The sequence below is a fragment of the Catharus ustulatus genome, chromosome 18 (assembly GCF_009819885.2).
Source record: "Catharus ustulatus isolate bCatUst1 chromosome 18, bCatUst1.pri.v2, whole genome shotgun sequence".
Classification (NCBI taxonomy): domain Eukaryota; kingdom Metazoa; phylum Chordata; class Aves; order Passeriformes; family Turdidae; genus Catharus; species Catharus ustulatus.
This window is the reverse complement of record NC_046238.1, coordinates 7,198,169-7,218,005: the sequence shown is the minus strand read 5'-3', so window position 1 is coordinate 7,218,005 and position 19,837 is coordinate 7,198,169. Positions and strand designations below refer to the sequence as shown.

General features: G+C 40.9%; 1 protein-coding gene across 13 annotated transcripts in view; it reads right to left on the bottom strand.

Annotated features, from left to right (window-relative positions):
- Positions 1 to 19,837, bottom strand: part of ARVCF (ARVCF delta catenin family member) — a 247,023-nt gene that overhangs the window by 128,849 nt on the left and 98,337 nt on the right. Inside the window, exon 1 of one of the 13 annotated variants that reach the window (XM_033075455.1) lies at positions 8,787 to 8,808. The exons of 11 other annotated variants lie outside the window; for them this stretch is intronic. Coding sequence is in view for 1 of the 2 variants with exons in the window: in XM_033075451.2 (XP_032931342.1) it covers positions 8,073 to 8,093 (21 nt within the window). In the remaining variant the exon portion in view is untranslated. Of the gene's footprint in view, positions 1 to 8,072; positions 8,361 to 8,786; positions 8,809 to 19,837 lie in introns of those variants that run through there. One more of the 13 variants, XM_033075451.2, reaches the window with a different exon arrangement.

Genomic DNA, 19,837 nt, shown 5'->3' with positions numbered 1-19,837 from the left:
GGCAAGTTGAGAAATTCAGGAACAAGATAAAAAACCGAGAAGTGGCAATGTAACCCCAGGCTGAAGGGCACTGCTCAACCAGGCAGCAATTCTGAGAAACTGGACCTCAGGAGTTGTCCAGAGCCAATATTTGAGTTTCTTTGTCCAAGGGAGAAGTCAGCCTTCATCACCTCACATCGCCTCCCCCAGACACTGCATGCTTCACAGCTGCTTCCCAGCAATGTGAACAGCCCACATTCAGCGCAGCTGGGACCAGGAGCACACACAACCCCTGGGCACCAGGGCTGCACTCCCACCACCAGGATGGGAAACAACAGAGCAGAACTCCAAAACGGAGGGCATCTATTTAGGGTCTATCATCAAGTGCTCAACAAAGCCATCTTGACATTTTTCCACATATTAAATGCTCCCAGAATATGGGAATTGCATTTCAAGGGGGGAGAAAAGTATCTTTCCCCAAACTTTTGCCATTCAAAAACACACAGGAAATACTAGAAATAAACGTAGTTTAAGTGTTGTGTTTCAGTCAAAGTTAAAAGGTATTTTTCAAAAACATTTATCTGTAATTTACAACCAGCAGAAAACTAATTCTCCTTGTCCCTTTAAAGGAAAACTATGATTTTTTAGAAGACTAAAACAAAACACTTAAGGGAATTTTAAATACAGGAAGGAGGGATAAGAGCATTGGGGAAGAACCCAACAGACTTCGTAAATATTTTTGTGATTCTAGTTGCCAAAACAGTATCCACATAATGTGCCTCAGCCAAGTTTCTCTGAACAAGAAAATTCAAAGAGCAACAATTCATGAAATACACCCACACATTTGCAGTATCTTTATGCAAGCACACACAGCACTTCAGCTGCTGTGGACATTACTCTTCCTTTACTATCTTGATTTAAATGGCAGATGCTGATTTTACCAGTGTCTCTTTTTCTGGAAGAGCTCTGGAATTCAGCCAAGCTAGGCATGGGTGTTACACATTATCTGCTATGCCTCTTGGTGAAGGCAGCAAAGGAAGAAAATTACATTTTATCTGACTACTGTAAAGTTTGCACTGGCACTGTTAAGTTGAAATTTTGAAGTGTCAGCTTTGTGGGTAAAAGAAAAATAAAACTGATCCCATGTAAACGAAACAAAGATGATTCTGACTGGAGTCTCAAAAACCAAGAAGAGAAAGTTACTGGATTAACAGTGTGTCACATTAGATTTAGAGAAATTACAGGCACATGCTTCAGTTCCTATTTACACATCAAAACCAGCAGTCAGAAGATTGTTGCAGCACTTTTTAACTGATCTCTAATCGTATCTGCAGCTGGTGCATACTGGCTTAAAGGTTTGAAAGTCTGTCCCTCAATCCTGGTTATACAGCAGCAGTTTTCTCTGAAGACTTGGCCCTTGAAGACACGGCAGGGAAAAATAAATTTTTTAATCCAACATATTAAGAAGGGTCACAAATTTTTCAACCATGAACTGAACAGTGATCTCCCTCCCACTTTGCTTTTTCATACAGCTGATGGAAGATACTTATTTTTATATGGTAAAATATAAAAGCTGCAACTGCAAATACAAAGGTCCATCACCAGTACATAAAAAAATTAATTAGTGCTTCTTCACACTCCTTACAGTGAGAGAAGGGTGCAATGTCACATTCTGTTTGCTTCATATTCCCTGAACGTTATCCAACTAAGTCTTTTTTGCCATCTCCTACATCTAAAATGACTGATGGCTGCTGGTTTTGATGTAATTACAAATGGCTCTTCCCTCCAGAAACAACCTGCTAAAATGAATATTGTACCTTAGAAGCAAAGTATTACCCTTAAAAACTGCCAACAGTATGCACTAATACATAGCTCTGGTATTACTGTGCCACTAACTGGTGTTGTGGTTGTCACTGACAGATGAAAAGCTGAATAGGAAAGAAAAAAGAAATGGGATGTGATAAGATTGCATCATAAAATACAAGATAAATGTGTCACCATGACCAAGATGCATTCTAACCTCAGGTAATAAAATAACATGTCTTGGTTGAAAGAATTACCCAGATGAGATGAAATTGCTAAGGACAGATGTCAAGTGTTCCTTGTCTAGCATACATGTACTCAAATTTGCATATGCTAATGTGAGGAATACATTTTTTAAAACTCTCATGAACATACTATAGTCAGAAGTACAGACCACTCCTGTTGGTCAGAGGAGAATGAAAAACTGGAAAGTATAATAAAATTATTAAAACACAAGGGTGGAAAATAAATATATTACTGAAAAACAGAGACAGGAGCTGCAGCATCAGGCTCTCACACTCTTAGTAGAGGGACATGATCACTCTGAAGAAGCAAATTAACACCAGAAACAGCACCAGAAATCTACCAAATATTTTAAAAAGATCTACTGGCTTGTCTGGCAGTGCTAGAAGGCAAGGACAGGCATTCTGCACAACTGATTAATTGAAATTTCATCCAGAAACTTCACCCAACCACAAGCATTAGGAGGCACTCTGCCACTGCCCCAGCATACTGCCTCCCTTCCTGGGGAGGAAAGCTGAATTTTGTTTCCCTCCTATTTGCAAATCAGTCAGTGGGTTAATCTGGAACAGCACATAAAGGATGCAAAGCACTTCTGAAGCCCAAATCACAGCACTGAGAACTTCAAGGCACATGTAAACCAAGGCATTACACACACCTTGAATTCCTAAGCTTTCATGACCTAAGCAAGGACATTCTGGATGCCTCAGGAAGGAATGTCACACCAAAAAGGTGCCTGAAAATAAATTATGTCCATGGGAGAACATCAGCATGACCTGATACAGAACCAGAGCAGTTGCCCAATAGAACTGATGCCAATATGAGAGACAGTGGTGCCAAAAGAACTTCTATATATCATTTATAATACAAAGAATTAGTCTGGTTTATCAGTGATGAACAAGGATTCAGGAAGGTGCTGATGGAGAAATCTAGCCACCCACATAATTTGCTCTGTAAAAAAGTATTTTTTTCCATTCTAAATAATTTGTTTTACATTACTGCAATGCAGTACCATGTGAAGCCCCATTTGTAGCCTTTGATACAGGTTTATCAATCTTTTCCAAGAGTTACTTGGAATTAACACACTTTCAAAGGGCTGTATTGAACTCCTTTATCTTATTCAAATGTGGAGCTCTCATCTCTACACAATTCTGGTACAGACACTGTTTGAAAGTATCAGACATCCAACCATCCAAGGCCCACTCTGCTGTGCCCAGGAGTCAAAGGGGCCTTTATGCCCTTAACAGCAAATTTACCTCAGAATCCTATCAAAAGATATGCAAATATCTTCAGATGCAAAAGTTACTAAAATAATTTCCGGAAGTTTACAATTCAAACAGCAGAATAATCCTGAAAACACACAGGACCTGTTTGTATCTCAGGGTTCTACCATCCATAAATGAATTGTATTGCATCTCTTTTCATCAGCTCTTTAATCAATTACAAGCTTGTATTTTGAAAGGACTTCTGAACACTTCAGATGATTCTTCTGATCACTCCTACAGTACTCGCATCCAGAGTAATGCCACTCAAATTAAATCATCATCTCATCTCCATGTATGTATTTTTATACCCACACACATAAATACAGTCTCTATGGTATAAAAATAAGCCCTGACTCTAGTTTCATTATAGACTTTCAGGAACATCTCTCTGAACATTACAATTGTCTTGCTGAGAAAGTTTTACTGAAAATAGAAGTTCAGAGTTGTGCCAAGTGATTTAGCTTATAGAGGCAGAAATTCCAAAGCTCAAAAATTCTTCAAGTTTAGTTAAAACACTCTTTTTTTTGAACACTGAGGAACTGTGATGCTAAGGATAGATGTGTGGGATCCAACAAAAGGGAAAAAACTCTGACACTTCAATCTCCTGCTGTACGCAGGTGTGGGCCTGACTCAAAGAGACAGAGAACACCCCTGAAAGTTATGGATTTTCACATTACTGCAAGTACAGAGAGAGCACTGAGTTCATGGCGTTTTCACCCCTTAATACAACAGAAAGGATTCTGCCCACCCACCTGTAGATACAAAAGCTTATTCTGCCCTAGGAAAGCAAGTGTTGCTCATCTGGCTTCTCTCAGATATAGTACAGTTGCTCATTCTTAGGTATAAAGGCAAAAGAAAAAAGGTCCCAAAGCCTGGCTGCGACTTAATGAGACAGAAGACACAAAGGACACAGTGAAATTCAAAACTATCAACGTTTGAGTTTCAGCTTTCCTTTTTTCCAAGAATTTGAAATAAGCTCTCTCTGGTCTCAGGATTTGTTTCAGGGTCTCCATTTAATCTTCAGACATCCACTAGAAAAACAAAACCAAAGAAAACCTACTAGTAAAATCCTATGTTTCACTTCTCACATGCTACTGAAACTATAGTGGTTTAAAAAAACACCTGAAGAATACAATCTTGTTATTGCTCTGGTCTGTCCTTGGGAAGATCTGACCAATCTAAACGTGTAACAAAGCTCCCAGGCAAAGGCACTTGAGATTTTGTATTGCATTGTCACCTGGTTTCACCAGCAGAGCTGTCACATGAGCTCCTGCCCACACACTCCTGTTCATCCCTTGCCCTTTTTCTAACAACTTCATACAGAGCCACTCCTCCTCTCTGTTTCACGCCCAGGAGGAAGGTAGGACCCTTCCAAGGGCCTCAAATGGCCTGGTTCAGGAGGCTATGCCTCTTTTCATGAAGCTTTAGGGTTTGCTTCAGTTTTTCAGCTGCATCAATTCGCTGGTTTTGTCCCCAGAATTGTCCTCAAGTGCATTTGGGCATTACCTTGTTGCACACTTTGGGAAACCAACAGCCAGCAGCAGCAAAGAACAGGATTGTCTGAACCCCAAAGCTGAACCTCCTATTTCACACTGCAACATCCACAAATACTTCCACAAAGAGAACAAGCAGTGGTGCAGTCTGAAACAGGAGCTTTTCAGAAGTTTCCCTGCATCACAGCTACAGAACTTTGGTAGTGCAGAGGAAATAACTTAAAGCAACTGAGGAACAGAGGCAGGTATAGACATGCTAAGAATATGCTAAAATCTTTACATTCAGTGAAATGTCTTGTTAGCTTAACACTCAAATGCAAGGACAGAACTCCACCAGTGGCCTTGACCCTACTCCTCCTACTGTATCAAATCTTTATTTAGGGCAGAAATGAACTCCTGGGAGAAAAGTGTTTGCAATCAAATATTGGTTAACAGCCTTGTTACAAACATGCAGTTTCAAATGTGATTGTTTAACATGCTTTTTTCTCCATTTTATCTCCCATAATTAGTATTTCTGCATTTGGTAAAACCTTGAGTAGAGCCTATTAGACCTGTTTCAGGCCTGTCATATGTGAGAATCCATGGATGAATCCCTACAGAGACCCATGCCAAATCTCACACTCCCTTACTTGGTTTTTCTAATATGACTCGACCAGTTGTTTGGAAAATGATAATACTATCGCATGCTGCACCTCCATGAACATTTCTTCCACAAGCTTTTCATCACTGGTACAGACTCACAGCAGGGATGTCACTAATGCATTAACTGCTTTTTCATCTTGCCAGATCTACAATTTCATACTCTCTCACCTCAGTATTATCCTCTAGTGGAATGTTTCAGGAACAAAGTGCTGAGGAAGGACAGGCTTACTGAGGTCAGTGCCTGAACTCAGAATGTTAATAAAGTATTTTCCAAAGCAAGAATAGCAGAGAACTGAAGAGCTTTTGGCAAAAATCACTTTAAGTGACTCCTTTCCCCTTCACAACTTCATGGCCTTGAGGCAAACCAGCACTTTAGGTTTCAGATCCAGATCAAAGCCGCAAGTGATACTGCATGAACATATATTTTAACAGTTTCAGACTTCAAGATCCCTCTCAGTTTCATAAACTCTTAACTTACTTCCAAGGCCACTGCAGATTGCAGATACTCAGCACAGACTTCAACATCCTTCATCCCTCATGAGCAGGAAGGGGAATGGCAAAGGGAGGGCTCAGGAAGGTGACACCTACCCTCCACACTCATGGCCACATCTCTGGTTTTCAGCATTTGATTGCTCTACCAGTGCTGTCAGGTACAATGCTGCTGTTGTGGCCCAGAACTTCAAGAACTGTAACTATTCCTAGTATATGCATGATTAGAAGTTATTCTTCATTCTTTTTAATTACTATTGTACAGCTGCCTTTATCTAAACATAACAGGCCTTCAGTTAATGTGGCAGAAGCCCATTCTAGTATCTCCCTTATCTTTACCTGTATAGATTGTACAGACTTGTCATCCACCTCAAAGTCATTTATTCATTTGGTTTAGTTTTACTTAATTGTGATCATTACAGCTAAAGAATTACTTTCTAGAGGCCCTGTAACTGCCCAATAAATTTATCTGACAACTCATGGCTTGAAACTACCACCTTTCATTAAGCAAAGCATTCTCTAATAAACTGCTGTGCTACCAGACTGAACAGTTATTCTGTAAAGAGACCTCAGAATGAATCCAGAACCATTAGCCCAACAGAAACCATAAAATAGCATATCTCTGTCTGATCCTCAGCTGTAACAGACAGTGTGAAAATTAAAACCATGACTTATTTTAGTTTAGATATGGAAGAAGAATTTACAAGTTAAGTGAAATGCATGACCTAAAGTGATTAACTACAACCTTCCACTCTCACTCAAGCTTTTCTACCTATCAACACAGAAAACCCAGAAGACACAAACATAGCTGTACTGCATGGGCCAGAAGACATTAAATACACCCTTTTTTTTACTACTGGCATTCTGATCCTTCCCTCCAGCTTTTTCCTTTATGTATTACAAAATTGCAGACAAAACCAAAATCCCTTGGAGCTGCTAACTAGATCTATCTATCTAAAACTCAACAATCCATTGTACGTAATTTGACAGGTACAGTAGCTGTGGGTCACGCAGTATGAACAGCACCACAGACAAATCAAATCCCTGAGAAGCCCACAGGTAGCATGACACACAAAAAAGCACCCAAACAAACCAGCATTTAGTCACCTCCAGGAGGCAGGACTGTGATTCCAGGGAATCCTACAGACAAAGAAATGCTCACTGGAGGGCCCAGCCGAAAGGGCTACTTTCCCCTCAAGGGAATCAGCATCCTATTTGCATCATGAAATGATTCAGCCTTCTGTTACTGAGATGGGTGAGTGGAACACAGCGTATTAAACCAAGCCAGAGAAACTAACAGCCCCAGTGCAATGAGCCTAAACAAATTCAGGGATGTATTACCAGTGACGTATAATTTCTGCATTTTCTTATTCTACAGTACTCTGTTTTGAATTATTAAGGCAGAGGAGAAAAAAAGAGGATTAAGACACAACCTCATCCTAGTTGGAGAATCAGCTCTACCCTGCCACCACCTGAATTTATCAGGTTTCCTGAGGCTTACAAGGTAGGAGAAGGAGGTTACCCAGGAAAAGCACCTATGAATTACAGGAGTCTACATGATCTCTATTTATTTAAATCTAGTCTGCAACAGCTTTGCCCTGGAATACCCAATGACACTTGAAAGTAAAGAATAATATTTGAAATATTTTTGCACCAAGTTGTAAGTCCATTGTAACTGCTAAGACGACAGCCAAGAAGAACCTTATGTTTAAGGTAACATTTAGAGTAAAAAACCACCACTATTTCTCTGGTATGTCCAGCAACAAAATCAAAGAGAAAGCTAGGGAACACAGCATGGGAAAAGCAAACATTAAACAAAAGCACAATAGCAAAGCTTTCTCTTTTAAAAGCACTATTTCTAGCTGTTCACGTCAAAGAGCTCCCTAGATTTATTGAACAGGACGAGAAGGTCAAAGAACACAATGGCTCGCTTTTTTGGGTGTTTCACCAGTTAACACAACAGAGACAAAAGCAGATTCTCTCTCGAATGCTCTGCTAGAAAGAGCAGCTCAGCTTTTGCTCTTAGTTCCCAGCTAAAAATGAAAACACAAGTAAACAAGCCCTTGCAGCGCTGACAGCTTTCTCCACGGCACCGGGACCCCGCACAGGCGGCCGCGGAGCCCGGAGAGCCCGAGGGGAAGCACTGAAGTTTCGCACTAACCTGTTTGAGTTCCGCAGGCATTTATGCGAGGTGCCGGTCCCGCTGTCCCCAGCACACAACACCTCCGGCTGCCCGCAGCCCCTCCGCGGACCCAGCCTGCTGCTCTGACAGCCTCCGGAGCCTCCTCCCGCCGCCAAGCTCGCTCCTTTAGTACCCGCACCGGCACCCTGGGCGCCCCAGAGCCCCTCGGCAGCCTCCCCACGGCCTGAGCCCATGCAGGGAACAGCCCCGCTCCGCCGGGAGCTCGGGCACGGCCGGGCTCGGGCTCTCACTCTCACATGGCTGTGCCGCCGCTGCCCCGGCGCCGGGAGGCTCCGTGCGGGGGGCGGCACTGACGGGCAGCCGCAGCCGGAGCGGGCCACGCCCGGCGCGCCGGGGGAGCGGGGCAGGGCCGGGAGAGCTGCGGGAGCAGCCCCAGCCCGAGCCCAGCAGCCCCAGCCCGAGCCCAGCAGCCTCGGCTGTGCCCGGCGCCGCCGCGCGGTCCCTCCGGCTGCACGCCCGGAGCCCCGGGGGTTCCCCCGCGTCCCGGCCCGCCCCCCCGGCTCTCTCCTGATGGATTACAGAGACAAAGAGGGAAACCGCCTGTTCCCAGCGTCTGTCAGAGCGGGAACCTGCCGGCTCCTTCCCACAGCGCCTGCCCGGAGAGCGCAGCTGCCTCCGGAATTACAGCGCGGTCTGCAAGAAAGCACAAGAAAGGAAACCTCGCTTGCTTACTTTTTGCACTTCACTTCGAGATTAATGGCATCTCTAATGCACCAGCACCAGCGAACGATCATCTCCCATCACCGTCTCCTCCCTTTTTCATCCTACACAGGTGCGGTGAGGCTTAGAGCTAAAAAGTGCAACTGGCCTCATTTTTTACAGCTCTTCACCTGCCCACAAACCCGTCCCCACATTCATTAGAAGACTGCCTGGATAAATTACTCATTACCAAAATGAATGCCAGGTGTGCTATGCCTTGCCTCCACCACATTCTGCAACAAAAACTGGGACTTCACAGCATGGTTCAACCCGGTTCTCACATCCATCTATTTCTAGTAAATTGGAAGTACCTACGTAGTTTTTAACATTCATTCTTTGAACAAGGCTGTGAACCTCTGTGAAATACCTGGGAAGAAGGAGAACCTTCCCATACTTATTATTCTAGGATCTGATCCTTCTGCATTTTCCACAAAATTGCAGGAAGTGATGTATTAAATATTTTAAGGAATCAAGTTTTGAAAGAAAGAGATGTAGATTGGTAAACGTAAACCAACCTTAACTGAACCTGAAATGTTTTTCCCCCTGGAGCCACAACAGGACAAGAGTAGATGCTCAGCCAGCCCCACGGAAGCTGCTGACCAGAGCTGAGAGGGATTGAGGTCCCAGTGCTGAAAATCCAGCAGTGCTTGCAGACACCAGCCAAGGGGTGATGGTGGTTCTCCCTCTTCCTACGATTTTCCTACAGCAAACCAAAGCAGTAAGTACATCTGACACTGTAACAGCTGGTGGCTGAACAATGGTAATTAGGGACTGAAAGATACTGGCATCAAATTAGAGACTATCCCTGGAAAACAAGCACAGTCAGAGCCAGGGAGACCAACTATACACCAGGAAGAAAGGTAAAACTGAATTGTCTTTCATTACCAGAATAAGCACCTTTGCAGAAAAGGTTATTTTCATCCCAGCTTCAGGTTCCCTGAAAACTTTAAAACATCCTTCCCAGTGCCACCATAACTAACAGTTAATTTGCATCAATCTTACCAGAGGAACCTGAAAAAGTGGCATTTCCTCTACAGACATTTAAAAGTGGAAGAAACGTTTCAGACCTCTTTAATCCTAATTTCAGCCCTCCTACTACTCCCAACATCAGCATTCCAGATGTGTACTAGAGCTAAGGCTTTGTACTTTGGGGGCAGAGAACAGGGCAGAACTACATTACTCAGCTCATCCTACTTTGTTTAGAAATAAATGCTGTAAAGTTTGACAAGGGCAATGGTAGACGTTGCACAAGGTTTAGCTAAAGTGATTTGCTTCACTGGAGGGAAAAGATGTATTCTACACTACAGGGGAATAATTTAGAGGCAACTGTAGTGGCCATTAATAAAATACATAAAGGCCAAAGCAGAGGAATGAGGTTTGTATGAGTCTCCTGTACTTTTGTACAGAGCTCTCCCACCCCTTCTCCTTGTCCAACTTTTCTTCAGTTAACAAACTAAAATAGCTCCACTTTTGTCGAGGCCATGCTGGCACAGAACAGCACCATTCAATTTAGCCATGCACCTGGCTATGTGCCAGACCTTTATACAGTGTCAAAGGAAAAAACGGTGTAAAGCCTATATCCATAGGGCACTGGAGGAGCTACTCTTGCATGCAAAGTGAGGAAACTGAAAACCTTCCTGGATGGACTTGCCAATTCTTACTCACATAAGTCGTCTCCCATGTTGTAAACCCACAGGTATTTGTGCAAGCCATGCAAGATTAGTGCTGCTGAATTTTGAAGTCCCACCTGCTGGAGTCAGGTTGTTATTTAAAAATCTGCTTTTCCTCTAAAATAGATGCTTGTAGGCCTTCTGGTTGTAAAATAAATTTTGAAAATGTTTTGACTCAAAGCTAAGAGATTTTTTTTAAGGGAAATTACATCTCAAGTCCCCTTAGCCTCTTGCAATATTTTACCAGCTCATATAATTCTGAATGCTGAGATTTGGCAATGTGAAGTCAAAGAACTAATTACCTAAAAAAGAGTTATGGATTAGATCCCTAAGGTTATACTGAACTTCCAAATTCTGGCAACAAACACTCTATCCATTAGTATCAGACTGCTGACTACATCACAACCTTCCCCTCTTTTTTTTTAAATGAACCTTACATTCTTATCTGTCACTTTTTTTTTTTTTCCCCAGCTGCAAAAGTAGGGTAAAAACCTTCTTTCTTCTTGCTGAGAAATTAAAAATTTATAAATAAGAAGGAATTTAATTATTTGGAAGATGGAATAGTATAGTATCTCAGCCAAGCTCTCTTTTCTTATTTTCTCCCATTACCCTTAAAAAATTCCCCATCACTAGTGCTGCTCTATAGATTGATCTGCTCTCAGAGGCAGTAAAAAGGAAATGGTTTACAGCTCTGCCTGGGATCATAACATATGGCTTCAGTGATATGTAACTTCCATAAACCCAACAGAGCAAGAAGGCACAGGATGAATCAAGAATCCCAGCTAACCATATAGGCAAAAGCAGCACCATCACCCATGGCAATTCTCTGAATTAGAGAGCCTCTATTCATACAGGGGCTTCCATGCCAAGGTATTTTATTGTCCTCCTGTGAAATTCCTGCAGCAAATAAACAATGTAAGTGGGAGAACTAAAGCACAACACACTGGGATGTGTCAGAGTGCTCTACAGTAGTGATTTTAATCCAGACAAAAGGAAACAGAACATTCCATCTCCGAGACACATTTTGAAATCTTTTCCTGCTAGCATTATCATAATTTGAAAATGTATTTGAAAAGTTACAGGAACCCTTTTAAAGCATCTGTACTTGCTCCAAAATGGCTGCATGACTGTGTTAGGACACATCCACCCAGGTATTTCTAACATTGCCAGGAACACGGTTTTGACTATCTTCTTTCTTCCATAATGCAACATCAGAAATGGAGACAAAGCCAGGTTGCCTCAACAGGGAACTGTTGAATATAAATGGAGGATAATTTAGGTGTCTTCTTTATTTAAGAAGCCAGTATTAAAAAGAGGTCTAAAGCATCACAAGGCTGAGGAACAATACAGCAAAGCAGACATTTTCTGACACCATTAGGCATTTCAGTAAGTTCGGGGATTTTAATTTGTATACCAACACAGCTTCCATCTCGCTACATCTAATATCAGTCAACTCCATTTCATCTAAGTTGTCATATGACAGGATCAGAGGGACAGTCTGGTGACAGCACTGCTTACATTAGAAGCAAAGGACAGAGAAGGTACATGTCACTGCTTATAGGTCACAACTGAATGAATGACCTATGTTTTCTCCCAGCAGCTTCATTTAAGTAAGAATCAACTACGTTTTAAAGGGATAAAAAAAAGTCCTCTGGTGTATGGAAAAGAAAATAAATTAATTACCATGACATTTTTAACAGAATGACAACAGCAAGGAAAACAGATCAAGTTAAGGTTGGTACTGTGACCATAATTTCATGCTGTAGTTATTGGAAAGGAAAACAAAGACTCAAATACAGGAAAGAAAGACCCAGTATTAACCATTTTTCATTTCTTAGATTTTGTTTTGGTTTGTGGATTTTCCAGATGACTTGTGCTGTATTTCATGCTGCCTATTACAAACTCTTGCTCAGAAGGTACCACCTTAACATGTCATTCTTTCATACAGAAGGCAGAAATGTGGTTTGCCATGATATACCGGACTGATAACTGTCTGCACAATCTACCCATTTTCATTGTAATTGCTGTCCTCTTCAAACCAAAACCTGAAGCTGTTTTGCAGTCCTTTCTGAAGAGAGAATTAAGGTCTCTGTGTAGGAAATTTATTCCAGAGCAGGTTTCTTGTATTTTAAATAGTTACATATGAAAATAGGACTGCAAAAAGGAGGAAGAGCTCATCGAGATGGGTTAGAAACACAGACACTATAGTTCTTTTCAATCTTTAACTACAGTATTCCAAAATGCCACTGTGCCATCATTTTAGATTAAGTCCTTAAAATGAACTCTGATGGCATTCTACAGCATTTCCCAGTCACCACAGCTGTGGATAAAAAATATTCTCTCCAGCTAGTAATTTAGCAGCTTAAAAAAAATAGCAATTGTTGGGGTTTTGTTTGTTTTTTGTTTGGTTGGTTTGTGTTTTGGAGTTTTTTTTATAATATCTAAATAAAGAGTAAACTGTGACATTTATTTAAATCAAAGCCTTTAATTATAGTTGGCACACAGCCTCAGGCTGCCCATGGCCATCTTTGGCCATTCTGTTCTCAGTCACACTGATGACTTCAGTGAATCACTTCACATTTGTGACAAAGCAAGCAGGAACATAATTTGAACCATTAACAAGATGGCCTAAACTAGCAAAAGACTTTGTAATTTATCAATGTCATCATAACCCAACATCCATTTTGGGCTCTTTCAGCATTAGTTCACAAGAGCTTACAGACACCTGAAAGGGAACCGTAGAAAATTTCTGAGTTTAAAAGCGAGGTTGAACTCTGCAGGTCCAAAGCCCAAGGGCTCAGGGGAAGATGAAACTGCCAGGTTGGCTGCTTGGTGGTTTTAAAGTTTCTGCAAAATCTTTCTGCAGCCACACGTGGCTGTGTGAGGGAAGAGGCTCACAAAGGGCTCCTGGGCAACGCCTCGCAGGGAAAAAGCTCTGCCTCGCTGCACCCTACGGATCAAGGGCTGTATTAGGAACAAAATCTTCTGATTGCATTGGGAGATAGAGTACAAAAAGATTTTGTGATGGTTTAAAATCTTTCTTCCTGAACATCCCAAGTAAAGTAATACAGTTGTATGCTTGGGAACTAAAATGTAGGACAACTAAAAATCTTAGAAAGTCAGGACAATTAATCATGTTCTGCTGTCTGAAATGAGAAACAAAACAAGCAGCAGGACATGAAAAATACATCACAACTTTAATGTAAGATGATTCATGCTAATTATCAAGAAGCAAATGTGGTAAATGGGACTAGAAAGCTGTTTTTTAAAAATCCTGTTAAACCTGATACTACTCTTTAATGTTTACATTTTAATGTTCCTGTTTTAAGACTTTAAAAATAATTACTTGCTATTATACTTGCTGTTATACTTGTAATACTCAGAGATATCATGCAAAGAACAACCTAGATGCCTGTTCACATAATGGCAACACACTGCAATCAGAATTTAATTTTAATGTGTTTCTCTTATATGTTCTCCCAGAAGAAAACATAGTTCTATTAGTAAAGCAATGTAAAATCATGGAAAATGACTATGGAACAGTGAATTTGTCATTCAATTTAAATATTTTTAATTAAAACCTGGCACAGCTCCAGGCCACAAAGGCTAGCAGTTATGGAAAAGTGTTCTTTCACAAGTCATGTCAAACAAAGTAAGAAAATCCTTGCATTTCAGTTGCTTCCAAAATCTCATTCAATAAAAATTTACACTAAACAAAAAGAGTTGGAACTATCAAGGCAAATGAAACTGCAAAAATATTTGAGATGCTTAAGGCAAACACAGCCCTTGCTTTACACTATAACAATCATTAGTGCAAAGCAATTGCTGTCCTGCAGACAAACATTAGATGGCACTTCAGAATTCAACAGTTCCCACAGAGAGTTGCACAGCACACATTTAACAGATGGAGTGTGAGATGTCAATGTGAAGTACTTTTGATGACAGAGAGAAAAATTATATTTCTGCAAAGGTGTGCTTTGTGGAGCTGAAAGTGTATTTTCAACCTGCAAATGTAAAGCTATAAAATAGTATGTAATTAAGTTTTGAAAAAACCAAAATAATATAAAGAGTAAAGTAATTTTTCCTCCAGACAGAGGCCAGTTTCTCAGTCGCTGGGTTTCCTTTTTATTTTTTATTGAATCATTTGCAATCTACTTTTTAAACTAGACTCGCTGACAAAGTTTTATACAAATACTTCTCAGATAACACATCAGATTTTGAGTGGATTCAGCTGCGTGCCAGCAGTTCTGAGCCCCAAATAACTCTCCTAAGTGGGGTTTAAGTAGTTTGCTTATCGAATAAATCCCTTCTGGAAAAAACTGCACAGCTTCTGATTCAGCTGGTCAAAGCTTCTTAGTTGTTGCTGAAATTGATACTATTATTCCCATTAACTTGTATCTGTATTTTCACCATCTAAAGCCTTAAATTAAGACTGCAGAATAATCAAAAGGGTGATACTATTCAAGAAATAGAAGAACAATTAAATTCTTGGTGGAATACTACTTGAGTCCATTTTCAGAACCTCTCATATGATATATACCATGACGCCTGCTGCACAATTTTTTTTCTTTCTTTTTTTGTTTTCTTTTTTTGTCTTCTGCTGTGGAATTCCTCCTGCAATACATGAAGCAGTTCTAGGATTTCCTTTGGAATTTGGGCCATCCCAGCAGAAAAGCAAACAGCAGGAGGTCCTCGGTGGTGCCACATTCCACACTGTGACTTTGTGAAGTCTCTACCTGACACCTGCAGTAATTCCAGGAGAGCTCCTGCTCTGCCCTAAGCCTGCTGCAGAGCTTTGGGCCTGAGGAACACCAGCTCCTGCTTCAGCTTCCACTCTTGCTCAGCTATCAGCCAAAGGTCCTGGCTCTCGCTCTAAACCAGGAGCTGATGCTTTCACAGAGATGGGACAACACACATAAAAAGGATGCCCGAAGCTCTAACCTCCAAGCCAAATGCAATTATTATCATGTCCAACACAGGAGAAGCCAGGGATGGGAACACATCTCCCTGAAAAGTAGCTGAGTAATGGCTCCTGGTGCAGCTCCTAACTGCTGGGATCCCCAGGTACTGCAAGTATCTCTCAGCTCACACTGAATTCTGATCTAAGAACTCATTCTCCCATGGGAATCATATTCCCAAATCTCCCTCCTCCTTCCCCCCAGAACCTTTGAATAGTTGCACATATGCAGAAGCTGCAACCTGACCCAGGTCACTCCTAGAAGCTCAGTAACTCTACTCACACTGAATTTGCAGGGTCAGGCTGAGGGCAGAGCGAGTGTCCCTGTGGCTCCCAGGAACCTGCAGGCCAAAGGAACAGGAGCCAAACTACAGAGCAAGGGGAGCTGGGCAGGGGCAGCAGCCACAGATCAGGCAGGAGGTGACTGACCCCAAACCATGCTGTACTCCACAAGCAGAACGTTCATTTCTATGGGTTCTACTGGGTTTATAAAAGAATAATGATTATCCCTGAAAGTTCTTTCAACATCTTGCTCCCTATCAATACTGGCCGAAGGAGAACATCCATGGGTTAACTACCAACGAGTTTTTTTCAGGTATTTGGCAATGTAGCAGGAAATAGTGCTGTAACACCAGGGAGCTGTCATGAACCAGCAGCATTGTTGTCTGTACCTGACCTTACCTGTGAGGCAAAAAAAAAGGAATTTTCCATGCTGTCAGTCCCTTAATATGAGCACAAATATGTTATGTAACACAGGAAGCCAAGAGGCACTACAAACTCAAACTAATTACATGAAACTTCACCCTCAAAGATGGAACTGCATTCTGCATGAGATGCAGAAGAAAAAACAGCAAGGTGAAAATTCAGTGAAGCTCAGAACCCATTCTTGCTTCTTCTCTGGGTATGTTTAAACATATACACAGTATTAAAGCACCCATTATATACAGTATTAATGCACCCATGTTCTTACTATCAAAGCACTGGAAACATTCTCTATATTCTAGCAGTCTGCACTACATCAGTGTGGAGCAGAGAATCTTAAATAAAAGTAATGAAATACAGACAGAAGCACTATTGTTGCCCAGGCTGACTCAGAAAGGTTAACTTGATGGTATTTTCTTAGAAAAGCAATTTGAGCTAATCTTCTTGTATTTTTTTTTAAATTCTCACCATGTGTTCTGGTGTGCTTCAGAGTTCACTTTTTATTTGAAAATAAGCCTTAATTCACTAAATGTCACTTTTGGCAGAAGTCACAGGTACCTCAGATTAACATGAATACTGAAGAATATTGGTACTTAATTATGGCTTAAAAACACCTGCCTAAAAAATAAAAAAAAGTCAAATGTGGTTTTTTGTTTTCAAGCAGGTGTCATTTCTCTGGAACACAAGCTAATATATAAATGATCCAAATCATAACTATGAAAACATTCTGCAGCTTTTTTCCATAAGCTAATTTTCCTTGAACAGCTATAATCATATTCCCAAAGTGAAGAAAAAAAACTAATTTTATTAACTTGACTGATTTTTTAATATAAGAAACACCTTTTCAAACCCACCACTGAGAACCTAAAAGAATCACAGTAACAGTCAAATGTAATAAATTTTTTATTATTGGATGTTTTTGTGAGCATGAAGACTTCTCAGATCAACCCAGTCAATACTTCTGATAAGTAAAACCCTGCACCAGCATGTAGAGGCTGATTTCTGTTATTTGTACCATGTGAGATTTGGCAATTCCCACAGCTTTCCTACCTGCAAGAAGGGGGATAATACCTTTTTCTGACAGAAAGCCCTCTCAAATCCCTATAGGGCACTACAGAATCTCTGAAGTCAAAGCATTGTTACAGTGCTTTTGCTGGCAACAGGGGTTTATTGAATGCTGTACTTTATTTTGGTTATGCAACATTAACAGGAATGGAAGTTGTCACCACATACTGATGGGAAATAATCTTTGAATGCAAACCTTGTTCAGCTCCCCAGATGATCAGATTTGACAGAGCTTCTCTGAAATGGAGCCATGCCAGTTTAAACCAAGTCAGGATACAGCCTTGTGTTTAGTAAGTATCACATGTCTAATGTTTTAATAAAAGTGTATGTATATATATATATAAAAGAATATTCTTTATTAGTAATAAGTTGTGTTCTGTGGTGGTAATACTGCATCTCAGTGTCAGCCTGTCACAGCCATACCCCACACAGGCACATCTGTATCTCCCTCCTCCTGCTCAACCTCAGATCTTACTGTGAAAGAAGTTACATAAAACCAGGTACATTAAACTAAATGCTTCATACATGAAGAGCAGTGAGATTTCTCAGGCTTGTAAAAAACATTATTAACTTGATATTTGAACATGTAGAAGACACATGATGGGTGCTACTCACCAGTGATTTACTGGACTGTGCCTGCCCTGAAAACTGATCAAAAGGCAAAGAGTGGCCAAACTCCCACGGCCTGAAATACCGTAATAACCAATGCACATGATTTACCTCAAAAGTCAGAGAAGCAAACACAAATACACATTGACAGACCACTCTCCTGTCCAGAGTTTCACCTCCAAAACCCAACAGAAAGGACCAGCCATGTGACTCCCACCACTCAAGGCCAGATAGTCAATAACATCATTAAAATCTGCATTGACTTTTAGGAGATTTTATTACCTTGATAAAAGATCTGTGACCAAAGTTTCATTAAATGTTGCGTTTTCCAGACTAATGCCAAGGTTTTCACTGTGTAACTGATGATTTTTGTCCAGAGGGTTCTTAGTCTGAAAGAGCACTTTATCTGACCACTTCAGAATCTGCAGTAACACATGTATAAAGCTGCATATCTTCCCAAAGTTCTCGAGCTGAAACACCCTAATTCATGTCACCGGCTGCACACTCAGCAGCAAACTCTAATTGCAGCTCCAGCCTGGGGAAGCTGCACAGAGCAGAAGTTACATTTACCCATCATTCAAGAGCATTAAGCACAAAAAGCATTTTTGTCCCCATTCACCAGGGCCTGTGAGGGGTAACGCTGACTGTCCCTAGGCAGGAGCTGCTCACAGCCTCCTGCAGGAACAGAGATGGGTACAAACCTCTGCAGAGCCTGGAGCTTTGGCAGGCACTGCCTTCTGCAGTGGGCTAGGAAAACACCAATGCCTTGGCTACTACCTGAATAAAAGACTCTCACTAATGTTAATAGGAGACATTTCAACAGTTAGGATCCCTCATTGTGAGGGCAGTGTTTCCCAGAAACCCTCCTCTGAGAAAGTTTTCTCTTAAAGAATAATCTCAGCTAGTTCTAACTAATATTTGAACAAACCATTAATGATTTGCTTAGATTGTTCAAGTAATCAACCTCTCCCATTAAAACATGTTTGAGGTAATTTTTAGAAAAAAAACATCCACACTTAATGCAAAATCAAGACGCATGTGCACACACATTTTGGCAATTACAGCACATCCCTGACCTCATGTGCACATCTGATCTTTCTCTTTAATGTCACAGTGGCATAGACACTCCCAGAAAAAGTCAGCAAGTGCACCAGATTTCATATGTTCCATTCGCATGTATTTGAAATTCACACTGAACAGGCAGAACTCACCAGCAAGTGGCTAACTGGGGTGTCTAAGACAAGGAGTTATTGTTATGGAACTAGTTTAAAGCTGTTATTTTAAAAAAATTAAATAAGAGTTCCAGAATTCATTAATTAGAATCAATATTTTCATAACACCTTGGTTTTGTCTTTTGAGGACTTCAGAAAACTGGTACACTCCTGGCACATCGCCCACATATATAGTACTTTTCTTTGTCTAAAATGAAAAGCGGGGAAAAAAAGGCCTAATTTTCTATTCTAAGAAGGGAGTAAGTGTGGGATTGTGTATTTTTAAAAAAGTAGTGAGAGAGACTCTATTTACAAAGCCCTGACTATACACTTCCCTAACAAATCCCTTTGGCAGATTCCACTGTGACAAACAAATAACATGGAAAACTGGTGCCTAATTGTGAAGATCATTAAAAATCATTTGTCACTCTGATAAAATGGAGCTGACCCTCATTTCTTTTGTTCAAATTCTACTCCAGAACAACTAGATTATGTATAATCACCACACAAGTTCCAAATGGAAAAGCTGCTACCTGAGTTACTTTGCAATATTCCTTCTAACAAACATTGAATGAGGTGATCTGCAGCACTCACCAGTGCTCACTGAAACAGCCTCAGAGAGGTGATTTCACTACAGGGTGTGAGCAATCCCCACTGCCAGCAGAGCACAGAGAGCCTTCTGCTTTGTGTACTCTGCACAATGAAATGTAACACAGAACACTAGAGATGAAAAGATTATATATCCTGCATAAGACTGAATGTGCAGCTTTCATCCTTCAGTTAAACACTACTTAATTCTAGTAAGTCAGG